This window comes from Galleria mellonella, unplaced genomic scaffold (genome assembly GCF_026898425.1).
Source record: "Galleria mellonella isolate WM207_F2 unplaced genomic scaffold, CSIRO_AGI_GalMel_v1 utg65, whole genome shotgun sequence".
Classification (NCBI taxonomy): Eukaryota; Metazoa; Arthropoda; class Insecta; order Lepidoptera; family Pyralidae; genus Galleria; species Galleria mellonella.
The window spans coordinates 5,694,084-5,710,864 of NW_026442138.1; the positions used below are offsets into that span (position 1 = coordinate 5,694,084).

The window sequence follows — 16,781 nt, forward strand, 5'->3', positions numbered from 1 at the left end:
ATGTAAAATGTAACACTTCTCTGTTTGTTAATCTCATAAAACGATGCAGACATGTTTCAAGGGGCACGGTAGTGCCTCCGCCGAGTCAAGCACAACCGTACCATCCTTTTCTGGAAGCGCCTTACGTCACTTTTGACCCCCATATAATTTCATTGTGGGTAAAGCGTGGTTTGAATTTTTAGTGATCAAAGTTTATAATATATTATAACTAGAGTGACCGTATCAATAAATCTTTATTTTCATAATAATTATAATGACCTGGCTATTACACAGCACCATAATTAAAAAAGAACTAGCTTTTAGCCCGTTATTTCGTATGCGGGGATTTCAAAAAAAGGAATTCATTATTCCTTTTTCTGAAATCACCATTTCTAGATAGTGTATTAAGATGAAACATACCCCAAATTTTAAGTTAGACCTTCAAGAATACAACTGTAAAAACTGAACCCAATTTGGTGCAATAGTTTTTGCGAGATGCTAGAACAAACATATAAACAGACACACAACATTTCTAAAAATTATTGTTTTGACATTTATTAGTTTTATTAAGATCCTATATATTATTATTTTCTTAAATAACTACTATATACAGACATCGTCTAATTACAATTTTATTATATTAATAAGATAAGATGAGACAGTGTAATACAAAATCTACTATTTCGATTGCTAAGTAAATTTAAACAGTGCACTTAAGAATAAATTATTTTATTAGTAGAATGTCGTGCAATTGCAAAGTCATTATAATTATTATAGAAATAAAGATGTTTAATACTAATACGGTCACTAAAAACTTTAATAAGTAATTAGATTTGATATCAATGTATAACAAAGCTATTGAATAATATTGAATAAATCCATGAACACTAATTAAAATAACTGACTTGGTTTTACATGGGATTTTACAAGTTTTTGTAATAGAAAGTTCTTCTTGAACTGAAATGAAAGTGTTGCAAGACTTGGTGTAGAAAAATGCGATAATTGCGATGCAACTGCGGCTACACTATTATATATTTATAAGGACAACGAGATAAATAAAATACATATTATGTTTTCAACATCTTTTTTTTTAAATTAGAATTCAGAAGACAGATTGTATTATATTTTTCTACAGTAAAAAAGTATAAGTAGCCAATACGTGCAATATTAAAAAGAATTAATTTTAACATTTTAACTTGAATCTGCAACACTTGTCATTTTTTCACATTTAATGTTTTGGTGCGATTTAATGTTTTCAATGAAAGAATTTTAACAATAACTATTTACACCTAACAACATAAAGGATAATGCTATAGCTATGATAATAATAAAACATATAAATATTTATTACCTAATTTTTGTTAAAAATATTATCAAGTAAATATTATTTATTTATCTATCTATCTGTCTGAGTATTTATCTGTCTAGTACAATAAGAATAAGGATTCTTGTACATTACTGCCGAAACCGGTTTATCTTACTAATATACTAAATTGAAGAAAACTTAATATGAAGGATCTTAAGAAGATCAATAGATACTAAAACAATAATTTTAAAAAATTTTGTTTGGCCGTTTGTATATTTGATACGGCTTTAAGTAGTAAGAAGTAACGCGCATAAAACTAGTTAGATATAAAGAAATAAAAATCATTGATTCATAAAGGACATTTTTCTATCTCATATTCTTGTGAACTTTTAGAGCTTTATACAAAAAGAACAAAAGAACTTTTATAGTGCGACTTACTTTTTACGTCCGGACGTCTATCACTGTCTTTGGGATATCTTTATCTCTTTATACACATATTTTTATTTTCTTTTTTTTATTTTCTACTCTAAATTTCGAAATGGACCTACTAGACTAAGTAGAGTATCATATGAAACAGCTTCATAAGTGCATTTTAAAACAGATTTTTTCTTGTACTGCGTTATTATAGAAATATGAAAAAAAAAAAAACAAAATAAAATATTACTATCATTCTTACCTCTTAATCTTCAAAGTTGGTTAAGCGAAAAATCGTACTACTATTATAAATATGAAAATTTATATAAACTTTTTTAAAAGTTTGTACTGGTCCTCTTTCACGCAACAACTACTGAATGAATTACAATGAAATCCGTGCTCGTCCTAGAATTATCTTGTGTCTACCCCAGATGATATTTAAAACTTTATCGAATGTAATGGCGGTGAGTGCAGACAGTAAAGTCGCGAAAGTTATGAGTTTTCGCTGTCATCTGCCCCCGGATATGTAACATTTTGGCCTGAGCACACGACAAAGCGGTATCAACCTCGGCTCATGCTATCGTATCTTAAAACTGGGATCCCCAAGGGGGGGAAGAGATTGTTAGTAATAAAGACTATTAGTCCCATTGCTAACAATATACTCTATCAGGTCGACCGCCACGTGATCTTCCCTGGAAACTATCATGCTGAATTCTAGGTGTATTCATCACGATAGCGTATACTGATAACGCAAGCGGGTTTACCATTTCATTATCATCCATTAAAAAATAAAAAAAACTAGGATCTCTACAGGTCGATAGTTTCGAACCGATAACATTACTGAAATTACATATGCACCTTTTGGTTATAAATGTACGTAAATATATTATACTAAGTTTACGGTTATAAACATACGTAATTACATTATACTATGTTATAAACGCACTTAATTGTCTGTTGTAACTATCGCAAATGGCACTGTTTATCAAAGTGCATTAAATATTTTTTAGCGATTAAAGAGCAATCGTACTAAGTAATACTAATAGTATTCGACGATAGATGGCTAATATAAAAAGTTATATCTATATAACTTCTGAACAAATAAAAAGTGATATGGAATTACGCAAAATAATACCTAATTCAGAAAGATAATATTTTTAACAATTAATAACGGTTCGCGTAATATTTGAGTTTTTCATAGATTAAGAATAGTAACTGAAATGTTTTTTTTTACTCTTGTCAAACTTTAAGACTGTCATATAGTGACAAACCGCGTCACTCAAATATAATTAAGACAGACTCTCTTATCTGTGTTCCAAGATAGTACATTAATCTAAAAAAAACAGAACCAAAAAATTTGAGGTTATGTTTTATGTATGTTTATTTTCTTCATCTTCCTATTGTTAATAATCAAATTTTCTATTAAATAAATCTATATTATATTAATAAAAAATGTTTGCTAGAAAAGCTCAAAAACTAATCGTTATTATGAAAAGTGATCCCCAAAAGTATACATTCAGATTTAAACATAAATTAGACAATTTAAACAAGAAATCAGAACCAGCAGCTGCTAATGATGTTATTAATTATTTAGATAACTTTCCTGAATATAAAGACTTGAAAGAACAGTTACCCAAAGGGTTGCTTAAAAAATATAAAACTCCAGAAAGCATGTATTTGATAAATAAAAAAACAGCGAAAATAATAGCAGCTACACTTAACAAACATATAGATGAATCTTCACCGGTAGTGGAAGTAAATCCTGGATTAGGATATTTAACTAAGGAACTGCTCAACTCACAAATCAATCATATTTATATGTTTGAATCATTGAACCACTTTTCATCTCATATAAATGTAAGTATTATTTCATAACTTATATCTACTACTCATACTCTTATAAAAATGTCAAATGTTTCTTAAATATAATTTATAAAAGTATCCTCTGACATGTCTGATTTTATGTATGTTGAATGTGAAAATTTGTTTTCTCAATAGTAGTAGTATCAATTTATCCACAACAGGAAAGACAAAGGAACAAGCCATACAACATGATCACAGTACAGAGTTTGTATTTTTACGTTTTAAAAAGGAAAAGTTGTCCCAGTTTTGAATCAATTATGAATTGACAAAACATTGTCATAGTTAAAAACAGTTTTATTTTTATGAATAAGGAGGTAAAAATATAGTACATACACTTGTCTATTTCTCAATTGTACTTACATTTACAGCAGTTACAAATGCAGCATCCTGGTAGATTAAAATATAAAATAGCAGATTTTTTTGGTATGTGGAAATTAGCTTTTAAAGACAAAATGGATCAAGGTACTAGAATTAAAGATCTGTTAGGTGATTTAGCTACTGATAATAATGGTGAGTATTCATTACAATTATATTCTAGATGTATGGTCTCGGCTTAGAAAGGGCCACCCCTTCTTTTTCTATGAGTGAGAATGTAAGAGGTGACTAAAGGAATTTAATGGTTGAGGGATCGGCATCAGTAATTCCCTCTTAAAACATCACTAAAACATAACTGTGATTGTCAGTCTGCCTGTCTAGCATGGCAACTACTAGTAAAGCTCTCCAAGGGGGAGGCCTATATTCAACAGTGAATAGTTCAGTGCTGATATGGTAATGATAAGATCTTGAAATCTCAATAATTTATTCAGGCATCATTTAATGTATATGTAAATTGAATCTGTTATTATGTTTAAAAAGATGTTGAAAATGTTATGTTCATTTTTACAAAAATTTATGAGATTGTTTTTATAAAATTAGTATACATACATATTAGTATATAGGAGATGGGTATACTAAATAGTTTGCTTCTTTATCCTAGTAAATAAACTTGTTCTGGTCACACACATAGTTACTCAATTAAATATATTATGTGATAAAAATTTCGCATTCAAATATTGCCTATCATTACTAATTATTGTCAACCATTATCTGATTTGATAGCAATGTTGTCGCGATAACATATCGTTATAGTAATTGTACATGTATATTTAAGGATATAAAGTATAAGGATAGTAAGTGCTTGTACTAAGCCTGTTTACAATACCTAAATAAACCAGGGACTTGCTTTCGTTATATTCATACATAAGAAGCGTAAGCAGCTTTAACACATTTTGTTGCCTATACCTATTAACAACAGATAATGTTAAAAATGAGATTGGTAAAAGGTAATTGATACCGTTTGTCAGAAACTAAAATTCTTGAGAAAATTCATCTATTATTTAGATTGTTAGTAAAACAAATAACATGCAAATAAATTATTTGTGTTCATAAACTTAGAGAAATAGTAAAAAAATATGGATTTATGTAAGTACTGTACCTTTGAATAGCACAAATTCTAAAAGTATATTGTTTTTCAGATAGAGTAGTGAAAATAGTTGGGTCAATGCCTGGCTTATCTTTTGTGAGGCATTTGATAAACAATATTATTTTTCACAATACAACAAACCAATTAGGAAGACCAGATCTCTTTATTACCATGCCTGGTTATCATTATGAAGTAAGTATATATATATAGTTGTTACATTACTATATTTTAGATGAATAATATTCAAAACATATTCTATAATGGGATAAAAAGAAATATAGTAATATAATATTATTACTTTGTTTTTGTTTTCTGATAATGCCAGAGTATATTGAAAGAGGTTGATCATACAATTTATGTATTTTATATAATTTATGTATTCTTACTTACAAAGATGGTCAAATAGTTAAAAGTATTGCTATTTCTGGAATAAACCCTTATAATAGCATGAAGTTTTTTAACAATATGCAGTTTTTATATAAAAACATATGTTTCTTTAATTATTACAGTTTCTTACAGATAGTCAAATACAGTTAAAAAAGCATAAGTCGACTCCAGCATTATTTCAGCTGTTGTTTGATTTTAAAGTATTAAATACAGTACCAAAAGCTCATTTTTTGCCATGGACATTTCCAGCAACTAGTAAACGGATGACACTGGTATGTATATATTACCATAGAAATTTATAATTTTTACTTACATATGAAAGATTAATAAAGTTATTATATGTAGTTTACTTATGTATTATGCGTTAATGGTTTAAAATAAAAAAAAATTATGTGCCTATTTTTTCAAAACACAAACTGAAGTAAAAATATTTTTATTAAAATGAAATGATGCAGCTAGGTATTCGTTTATTTGTCGGTTTAAAATATACTAAGTGCATATATTTTTTACTGTTATTTTTGGCAATGTAATATTTTTATTTGTAGATGGATGAGCATTGTATGTATTTAGTTAACATAACACAAAAGAAGAAATTGCCTTGTCCACCTGAATATTTACCATTGCTATGGTATTTCTTCAAACCACACATGTTTTCTAAATCTACAAAAGTTATACCTATGTTAGAGTGAGTACCATAAATTAAATAATTTCCATAAAATAAAAATTAAAAATATATCATCATCATTTCAGCCATTGTCTGTCCATTGCTGGACATAGGCCTTTCCCATAGACTGCAATAAGGAACCGTCCTGAGCCACCTGCATCTCCTTACTCCCTGCAATGCATTTAAGGTCGTCACTTTATCTAGTGGGGATCGTAGTACACTGTGATTGCCCGTACGGAGTCACCACTCAAGAACCTTTCTTCTCCATTGGTTATCGGATTTTCGAGCTATGTGCCCATTGCTACTTCAGCTTGCTTACCCTTCAGGCTATGTCGGTTACTTTGGTTCTTTTTCATACATTGTTTTAGATTCTATCATGCAAAGAATATATACTTACTAAAAAATATATACTTACCAGTAATAAGAATAAATGATAAAATCAACTAGAAAATTTAATAATAAAGTAGAGAGAAAGTCCTATTTATTAACCCAACCTTAAAAATTTATAAGAATCAGTCAAATGAATTAATTGTGAAAATCTACAAAAAGTTTTCTGTGCTTATTTATGTATTCTTGTTAATAATATTCACAGTTGTCTGTGCATAATCAACGAATATGATTTTCTTTTATGTAAGGCATTCCAGCATTTCATTAATTACTTACTAGGTAGCTGTAACCACGACTTATGCACAACATGGTCAAAGTCATAGAGTTCAAATAAATAATCTTAGAAGAACCGTCAGTACAAATAAGATACAAGTAATTAATACGAGTACATCCGTTAGTAAAAAAAAGCATACCTTAGACCTAAAGCAAGCGTAACTTAGACCTAACAAGTATATACAAGTACCTATACAAGTATCGGGGGGGGAGGATTGTTAGTAATGGAGACTGATAATCCCATTGCTAGCAATATACCCAACCAGGTCGACCTCCTCGCGGTTCTCCCTGGAAACTATAAATATATCAATATCTGGCTGCTGAACAATCAGAGAATTGAGCAGAGAAATAGCCTGATAAGTGGGAGCAAACTGAGCAGTACAGGTGCAAACCGGTTAATAGTTAATTTCTGATGAATTCATCATGATGGGCTAACTGGCCTGTTTTCATTCTCATCTATTATCCTTCACTGCTCCGCCAGCGTATCCTGTTAGCGCAGGCGGGGTTATAACCATACCATTTTCACTTATCAAGAAAACAAGTATCGGGGTAAGTAATTAGTAGTAATGGGTACTGTTAGGTCGACATCTACACGATTCCCTCTGGCATCTTGTTGAATTCGTCACGATAACCCAACTGACTGGCTTTCGTCCACGCCTATTATTCCTCACTGATTACTCATCAATGTATACCGACAGCGCAAGGGAAAAGGCCTTTTTAAAAATAAAATTTGAATGGTAGCCTCCGCTGCGCTATTGTTATACAATGGCTGGATACCAGTGTGGGATGAAAATGAAGGCAGGTCAATTAATCTAACATGACAAATTTAACGGCATTTCACCACGATGGTTTCTAGGGGGACCGAGTAGGGGTCGACCTGATAGGGAATATTGTTAGCAATGGGACTGTTAGACCCCCTATTATAAATAATCCCCTCGGAGAAAGGGGTTTTTTTAATGGAATGGTAACCCTGCCTACGCTGGCGGGGCACCAGTGATGGATTTTAGGTGACAATGAAAAGGCAGGTCAGTTAGCGCAACTTGATGAATACACCTGGAATTCAGCACAATAGTTTCCACGGTGGACCATATAGAGGTCGACCTAACTGAGTATATTGCTAGCAATGGATATTACTATCAATCCTGAGGAGAGAGGGGTTTACCATTCCATTATCCATTAAAGAAAATATTGTAATATTGTTCCGCTTTTAGGCAGTGGATACCAGGATGTGGCATATGGCTAATCTCAGGACAAGATCCTCCTGACATTAATAAAGAAATAGCACCAGGTAAAGAAGACGCTGAACTTCCACATATGACAATATTCACAGAATTTGGGGATCTCAGTCTTAGTCAGAAGATAACCATTTTCAAAAAGTATGTATTTTTCATTATCTATTGGATTAACTCGTGATCATAGTTAATGCAACCTAGTTGAAACGTCAAGGACATAGATAAACATTTTTTAAAGTTTGTAATAGAAATGAGATAGAACTTAATTTTTTTTTAAGTACATATATATTATACATAGAAACACCCAAGGATTGAACTGAGGCAGTGTGTTTTAACGCCGCTGCTATCTATAATATTTTGAAAATAACAATACTATAGACATATAATAGGTACCTATTAGGTGATTTATTTTAAACTATTACTTACAGTAATGTTATTGATTCCTTTTGAATTTTAGATTTGTGTCATGGCCAGAATTTGAGCAATGTCAGTTTAGATTAACAATGGAAAATAACTTGCCAAAATTTATTATACCTATTGAAGATGAAGATAAGGACAATATTGGTACGCACATAGACGAAATAGAAAACTCAGACTCGGAAACAGAGACATGATGTGAAAATAAAAAATAACTTCAGAAGGATATAAGTATTTTGTCTTTATATTTACATTATATGAAATAATTCAGAGAAATATTTTAATACAATTCTTTAGAAACAATAAAACAGTTACACTATATTTGTATAATTTTAACGAAAATTTCGCCATTGTTATCAGTCTGAGAGCTTGCTTCGCTGCTCATAGATAAAATCATAAATTTGACAATGTAGATATATTTATATTATTTTCTATTTCTGCCTAGCAGTTAGTGGCCATCTAGGAATGGTGAAACAAGCTCTAATAATTACATTACCTTATTGATAAAATACTGATAAAGAAATATAATAATTGAAATAAATAATAGTTTTAATTTCAAACTAAATTTTTCTTTACAACCTTTTTCATATTAATTTTATTTCCATTGAATAAGATTTTATATAAGACTAATGGTATGTTATTATTATAACACATTCATTTACAATGTATAGAAAATATGTATAGTAGACAACTATTTAAACATAATTATTGTACCAATTTTGTTATAAAATCAAAATTTTTCTTTTCAATTATATAATTTTATTTAAATTATATAATAATACATTTTTTTTTAAATAGTTGTCACCTGGATTAGGTACAGTTATATTTTATTGATAAACATTACACAGAAACAAGTTGTATTAATACTCATAAAATTTAAGTATTGCTTTATTCATAAAAATCTTTCATTGTTTCTGCATCTAAAGTACTACTACGATAGGTATAGACATACTAGCAACATCTTTCAACAAGCATAGTCTCTCATTTTTATGAAAATTATAAGGACGGGTTTCTCTCTATGCTTCCAATGTGCTCTTTGTTACTACAGTTTTAAATTTAGTACCATATAACTTCTATTTGTAATGAGTATATATATATATATATATATATATATATATATATATATATATATATATATCAATAAGTATATACAAACAATATTACAAATTACCTGAAACTTTTTAAAAGTATATTATATGTATACACCACCACCTCTATTTACAGATAATTACTACAATTAAGTACAAGTGATGATTTATAATTTATATAATAATATTACTTACTATATGCTGTTATAAATTTTGAAAGTGTCTATCATTGTATGAATTATGATTATTGGTTTTAGGTGTTATGTAATTCAAAGTTGGAATGTCTAAAGGTATTTCATTATTTTTCATGCCATATTTGTTTTGATTCATCGATTTTTGGATACTCGAATTAGTATGAACATTAAAACTGATTGTATTTAAACCATTTGGTTTTACACTTGGACTTGAAACAAAATCTGTCCATTCATCGTCGTCAACAAAACTTGATTTTTTTGGTGGCGTCGGTTGCGGTTTAGGTTTACTTGACACAAATTCACCCCAAATATCATCGTCAACAGTTTGATTATTTACAATATTTTTTTTATTATGAACTGGAGAAGCAGTTTTACTGTGGCCACTTGTAGAATCACTTTTCAAAGACTGAAGTGATTCCACAGGATTGAATCGTGATAAATCTTGCAAGTCTATACCCGGGTTGGGCCAATTAATCTGAGAATAACTTTCCAACGACAATGGTTGTAGAATTTGACCACTCTTTTGCTGAGATTGCGTTAGTCCACTGCTTGTTGACTGCATTTGGCCTGTATAGGGTGTTAGTGTTGGTTGTAACATATTTGTGTTCTCTAGTGGTACACATGGATTTACCCCTGTCCCGGTTCTTGTACTGAGTACTTGGGAACTTGTAATATCTATGTTGGTCGATGAAGCATCATTTAACATTGCGTTATTAGTAAATGATATGTTATCAGACTTCAGATTATCATTTACTGGAAAATCTACATCGAAATCAGTTTTTCTCAATGGTGCTGATACATTCTGACTTTGAACGTTGTGTGATGACTTGCTTTCTAAATTGTTAAAATTTAACTCGAAAATTGTTTTTGAATTAGATGGTAAAGCAGATTGGAATGTGTCGAAATCATCATCGTAACTATCGCTGACCACTAGTGTTTGTTCTATTTGTTTAGTTACAGTAAGTACATTCTTATCTATTAACGTAATATCTGATGTGTTATGATTAACAGTTCGTGTATCTCTAACATCTTGTTTCTCATTATTAGTAGAAGAACTGGATATAAAATTAGAGAAATCATCAAATGTTTCTTTGACTTCGCCAGGGTCAGGCCAATTCAATGTGGGCATTATTGGTTCCATCTTAATAGGTTGCAACAATTGGGTTTCATAAATGATATTTGATTTAGGTAAGGTATTACAAATTGAGTCTTCTTTTATTTGAAGCTGATTTTGAGGTAAGCTAACAGTTGGCTGGGAGGAATTAGTATCAGTTGTTCCTTTAAAATCTTGAAATTCCCAGTATTCATCAGTGTCACCAATTACATTATCAAGAGAATTATTAATTTTATCTTCCTTATTTTGGAGATTGTCTATAACTGGTTTAGGAATGAGTACTGTAGGAGCGGGCCCACAGTTATAATGGATTGTTTTAGACCTTGGAGTTTCTGAATCAGTGGGTGTAAAAATATGGGTGTCAGGAAGATTTATTTGACGTATGGGTTGAACGCTTAAAGTACTTGAATATACTTTATCTGCTTTAGTGGAAATTGCAGCTTCAAATACATCTAAATCAGTTGGAGTTGGTTCTATAACTGTTTTATCACTGTTGTTACTGCAGGCTGAAAATTTTATATTTAGAGTTATTTTACAAAACATAAAAAAATATTTACTATATTGCAGGCTTGTTATATTAATAAATTTTTATTTATATCTATTAAAAGTTAGACTCATTGTGACTTTACATTAATCTAGATCTTCTCACTACTACTTCTTCTACTACAGAATAACTACATATTGACAGAACATTTTTTTTTTATTCAAATTTTTGTTGAGACTTTAGTACACTGGAGTGACTATACCAATGTACAAAAGTCGATTGCTTGGGTACCTTAGTCCCATTCGTGTTTCAACTGTGAAGCAGTTGTGTTTGCATGGCTGTGTTTCGGTTTAAAGGGTGGGATATGGCGTGAATTTACAGGGTACAGAGGAATAACACCTGAGTCCTTAGGAATGGCAACGCATAGGGGATATCATGGGCGAAACAGTATACTCTGTTATGTCCATGGTACTGCTCATGTCTATAGGCGACAGTTACCACTTTCCATCAGGTGGGCCGTCAGCTTGTTTGCCATTCTAAGTTGTATAAAAAAAAAGCCTCATAGGGATTGTCTGAAAGTCAGTCTGTCAGTCTGTCTATAAATTAATTTAAATATAAATAATGTTATAAATGGTGGTTTGGTATAATTCAGTTGACTTAATTGTCTCCATGTCCCAAGCTAACAGGATGGCAAAAGATCTACACTTGTCTGCATGACCAAGATACTTAGAGAAAATAGGTGTTGCTGATTGATAAATTTTATTATGCCGAATTTTACATTCATGACGAAATACAAAATATAAGCGAGAGAAAAATAATTTAGTTTGCTATTACTAAGGTAACAGTACATAGTTAAAGGATTACTACACTGAACAGTAGTAGGCACTTCCCTTTTTATAATTAAATTCCCGGTTTTGATTCTCGATTTAATTTAGGAAAAAGCTTTTCTAAATTTGCTTGGTATTCTAGATTATGCCGTGTTGTGTTACCAGACCTTGGTTGTTTGAATTCTCATAATATACATACAGGTTTCATTCTATATTAATATTATTACATTAGTACACTTATACACAGTGCTTGTGCAATTGAACTAGTATTTGTTTCCCTTTTGATAAGAATGTTACTTACCATGTGAAAGTAATTCGGATATCTTCAAAGTTGAATGGTTGTGAGCCATTTGATCAAGAGTAGCCATGAGATGTTCTAAATCTAGGAGGAGGGCTTCAGCATAAGTGACTATAGGATAATTGGATCAAGCGGAGAGTATGGGTGGTAAGGTATCCATGTGCAAGACATGCAAAAAAATGTACACTTGTGAGAAAATAGCATTAATCTAGTTCATATATTGTGATGTTCTATGATGCTATGTTACAGCACGAAAATTTCTTCAATTCTCTTTTTAATTTTAATTTTTACACTTAAATTATTTATTTAGTAGTGTGGTAAACAAAAAGTGCATGAAAACCAACCTGCCATTTACAAGTTTGGTGCAAAACTCGTGTTGTAAATTGCTAATTTGTTAGTGGTATTCACGGCATAATTTACCATTTGCGCATTGTAGTTGTACATATATATGGACCTATGCATAATTTAAACTAATAATTTTAATAAATATTTCCAGTTTCAATACTTACATTCTTGTCCATTTGATGTAAATGGGTCAGTCCATGTTCCAGATTTGTTTGTCACTTTATCAATATTAGGGATATCATTCTGTGTATTTGGTGTGGCTTGCTTTTGTGGTTGAAGAGGTGCTGTGCTTAGGTTTGCAGCATATTTTGGCATACTATTATAACTCCACTTGGGACCAAATAACTGCAATTTTAAAAATGATGAACATATCAACTGGTACAATAAATAGACCAAAGAAGTAACATAAATAAAGTTAATTGAAAATTTTAATCTTGATAATCATATAAAACAAGAAAATATTTAGCTAGGCTAGCTGATCCACCTAACAAGATTTTGCCCCATGCTGCCATGTGCCTAGTGATTACATTTTTTCATATTGGGTTAAAACTGTTTTATTTTTCAAGCAAACTTTAAAAAAATTTCATTTAAATTAAAATCGTGATACATAATGTTTATACATTAATATTACTCTATTGTTTATTTAATTATTATTACATATTAGGAATTCAACATAATACTATTATCAAAGTAAGTAAAATGAAACATTTATCTCAAAATAATGTGTTCAGTTTGAGGTATACTGGAACATATAGAAAGAGATGTATATATTAGATTAAGATAGTCGATATTGTTTACATATCAGGTAGAAAATTAATATGAACCACGAGTACAAACATAACTTTATAATAAAGAAAGATGTTTAAACATTAGTTTAAATGTACTTACAATATTTCTAGAATCAATGCATAAAGCTTTCAATAAAGTTTTCTGTGCTAGTGATTTATTCCAGTTTACCATGTAAGGTTGTCTTACATCAGTTTCCATCAAGTGACCCCATGTTTCACTAAGTAAACCATCAAGTGTTGCTTCAAATTTTTCATCAGTCTCTGTTAATTCTTCTTCAAATATTGAATTTAAAATTTTATTTATTCTTTCCATAACTTGAACTTCATTATCTGGTGATTGTAAATTTAAAACTGGTACTTGTTGATAAACGGATGCAGGTTCTTGAGGTAATACCATTTCTGTAGATTCTACACCAGATGATCTAAAGTCATCAAAATCTCCAAAATCATCCTCATCATCTTCAACACAATGTGTTAAGTTTATTTGTGTTTCAATTTGTTTATTATCAGAAGATAAATCAGTATGTGTTAATGTGGTATTTAACTGATCATTATTATTATTTTCAAAATTTGCTGTAAAATTACCAAAATCTGAGTTTTCCCCTTCATTATTTTCCCAAGGATTTTCACATGTATCAGCAATAGCAGGATAACTGTCAATGACTTTATCATCAGAATTAATAAATTGGAAGTCATCAAAGTCATCATTTAATACGTTTTCATTTTTAGGTTCAAAAGATGTATTCAATTCTTCTTTATTAATTTCAGATATAGTATCACATATAGGAGATATATTAAATTCTTCTTTATTTATTTCAGATACAGTATCACATACAGAAGATGTCTGAAATTCTTCTTTATTTATTTCAGATACACATACTTTTTGGATGGGAAAATCTTGCAAATTTTCACTTTTATTTATTTCTAAATTACTTTCACCTACTACATTAAAAGATTCTATTTCTTCAACATGATCTAAGCCTTTGGTTGAATCTTCTAAAATATTTTGAATTCTAGATGGTATATTATGACTAATATTAATGTTACTACTACTTGGAATGTTTGACAGTTCATTTTTTATGGAACTATGTGTGTCATTGTCATTTAATGTATCTTCATACTTTGCCTCATTTTTACTGCTGGCACTCACAGACTCTTGATCCAGTTTCAAATCTAAATCTTCAACAATATCTTCTTCAGTACTCAAATTATTTGTTATACTGGCCCCTGTTATTCCTTCAACTTGTAATTCAGATTCTTCTTTTAAAATATCATCATTTTTGTTATAATTTTTTAAAATTTTTTCAGTACTTGAAGATTCATCCTTTTTTTCTGATAATGATGATTCAAACTGATCATATGAACTAAAATCTCCGTAATTATAATCACTGTTATCTTCATCATCATAATTTGAAACTGTAAATTCAATCAAAAATGCTTTATAAACAATCTTTTATTTAATGACAGTGTGATGTGAAAATCATAGTCTCTATGGGAAATAGACAATATTAACTTTTGAACCCTACATGAGATGCTAGGGCACCCTTGAATGGTTTATTTTTATATTTCTTAACTTATGGTTAATATACAGATGTTAGCTCTTGTGTATTTTAGTTTAATTATGATTATTACTGATTAATAAAACTATTTTATTTATTTATTCATTAGTACATATATGTGTACATCGCAGATTTAATGCTATAAGCATCCTCTTCCGGTCAACCATAGAGAAGTATCAGAATACTCAGATGTGGTAGAATATAAGTAGATATAAGTAGATGAATGTAGAATTTTATTAATACCTCTACAAGTGGTGTGGGATTCATGTGTACCACAGTGTAAGAATAACATAAGCATTTTTTTCTTTAGATATCATAATTTTCCCAAATTAAGTATTAGTGATTTTTGCTGATATTTTTTATACAACATATATATTAATGAAGTAATTATAAATGAGACAATAAACAATTATTAAACTGATTTTGTAATTGAGTTATATAAGTAAGTGGGTTGTTATATTATTTTTTGAATAGTTGTCAGTCACTAGATAACAAGGAATAAATTCTATATTAAACAAATAAGCTGGCATAAGAAGAAGAGGAATTCAATATGGTTAATAGATTATTTGGATGATGAACATAATAGTATTATAAAAGATTTTTATATATCTTTGAAAATGGGATTTTCACATATCTGTGCAATTTTCACATGTCTGTGGAAATGGGAACAACTGTAATTTTAAATACTGATTTTAATGAGAGATATAAAATAGTCATTTGCAGCAATTGTCAAAAAATCTATACTCAGTCAAAGATAGGAAGCTTGTTGGTTTTGCCTAAAAATTAGATATAAAAAAAAGGAAGAAAAGTGTAAGATCTTTAAAGCATTCGATTTTAATTATTTGACTTATGTAAATGTAGGACAATGATTATAATGTAAATGGAATTCTGAGCATATCAACCAGACTTGCCAATTGAATCCCATTGTTTTGAAGTAATGAAGGAAGAATATGGTCCTACCATTACCGCTACTATCTTTTATAGTACTTTATTTTCTCAAGGTTCAAATTGAATTTAAAGATAACTTGTGAAAGTAATACATTCTATTATTTTTATAATGAGGAACAATGATGTGTTATAAGTGCTTTATATATCATTATTATTTATTCGATTACATCAATTTGAGCTATTATACTTACGGTTATACTGCATATCAAAATCTTCAGCATCTTTGTCATCCTCGCATTGGTCAGGAGGTGGAGGAGTGCTACAAACAAGTGGAGGTATCGACATACTTGGAGATTAAATCTATTTAACGAAGATCTGTTATTTTTCACAATTTAACGTTGGAGATTTATAAAATAATAAGAACGCAACATGTTATTGAAAATAAAGATATAAAATGATTATAAAGAGGACAGCTGTTAATATTACAATAATTGACAAATTTCAATTACAACGATTGACTAATTACTGACATTGGCATTTGCACTGACAGTTTTTATTTTTTTATTTTTACGGTCTCTGGAATGCATCAAATCTAAACTTAGCTTAAATCGAATTTTTTGGAGATTTTTTAATTTTTTTTTTAATTTTAATATATACATTGTACACATACATGCGTTTGTCTGTCTTTAAAATATACAAAATGCTAACTAATAGGGTTCGTCATTATATTTACAAAATTTATACTTCTTTAATTATATCATGAATTTTTGATAGGCTACTGAGTCTTAGAACAAGGCTCAAGAGCCTAAGTG

General features: G+C 29.8%; 2 protein-coding genes across 3 annotated transcripts; one reads left to right on the top strand and one right to left on the bottom strand.

The window, feature by feature from the left end:
* The first annotated feature begins 2,999 nt into the window (after window positions 1–2,999).
* LOC113519706 (dimethyladenosine transferase 2, mitochondrial) lies at window positions 3,000–8,949 on the top strand. Its single transcript, XM_026904880.3, has 7 exons — window positions 3,000–3,556; window positions 3,931–4,072; window positions 5,077–5,216; window positions 5,534–5,683; window positions 5,957–6,096; window positions 7,947–8,111; window positions 8,425–8,949. Exons 1-7 carry the CDS (start codon window positions 3,152–3,154, stop codon window positions 8,579–8,581), a joined length of 1,299 nt encoding a protein of 432 aa, XP_026760681.2. The 5' UTR covers window positions 3,000–3,151; the 3' UTR covers window positions 8,582–8,949.
* Window positions 8,601–16,499, bottom strand: LOC113519632 (uncharacterized). Of its 2 annotated transcripts, XM_026904771.3 has the most exons (5): window positions 16,221–16,499; window positions 13,623–14,938; window positions 12,899–13,079; window positions 12,393–12,500; window positions 8,601–11,286 (listed from the first exon to the last, which is right to left on the bottom strand). In XM_026904771.3, exons 1-5 carry the CDS (start codon window positions 16,312–16,314, stop codon window positions 9,677–9,679), a joined length of 3,309 nt encoding a protein of 1,102 aa, XP_026760572.2. In that variant the 5' UTR covers window positions 16,315–16,499; the 3' UTR covers window positions 8,601–9,676. The 2 variants fall into 2 exon arrangements, with proteins under 2 accessions (XP_026760572.2, XP_026760573.2); XM_026904772.3 differs by lacking the exon at window positions 12,393–12,500 and having other exon boundaries at window positions 16,221–16,498.
* Between the last annotated feature and the right edge of the window lie 282 nt (window positions 16,500–16,781).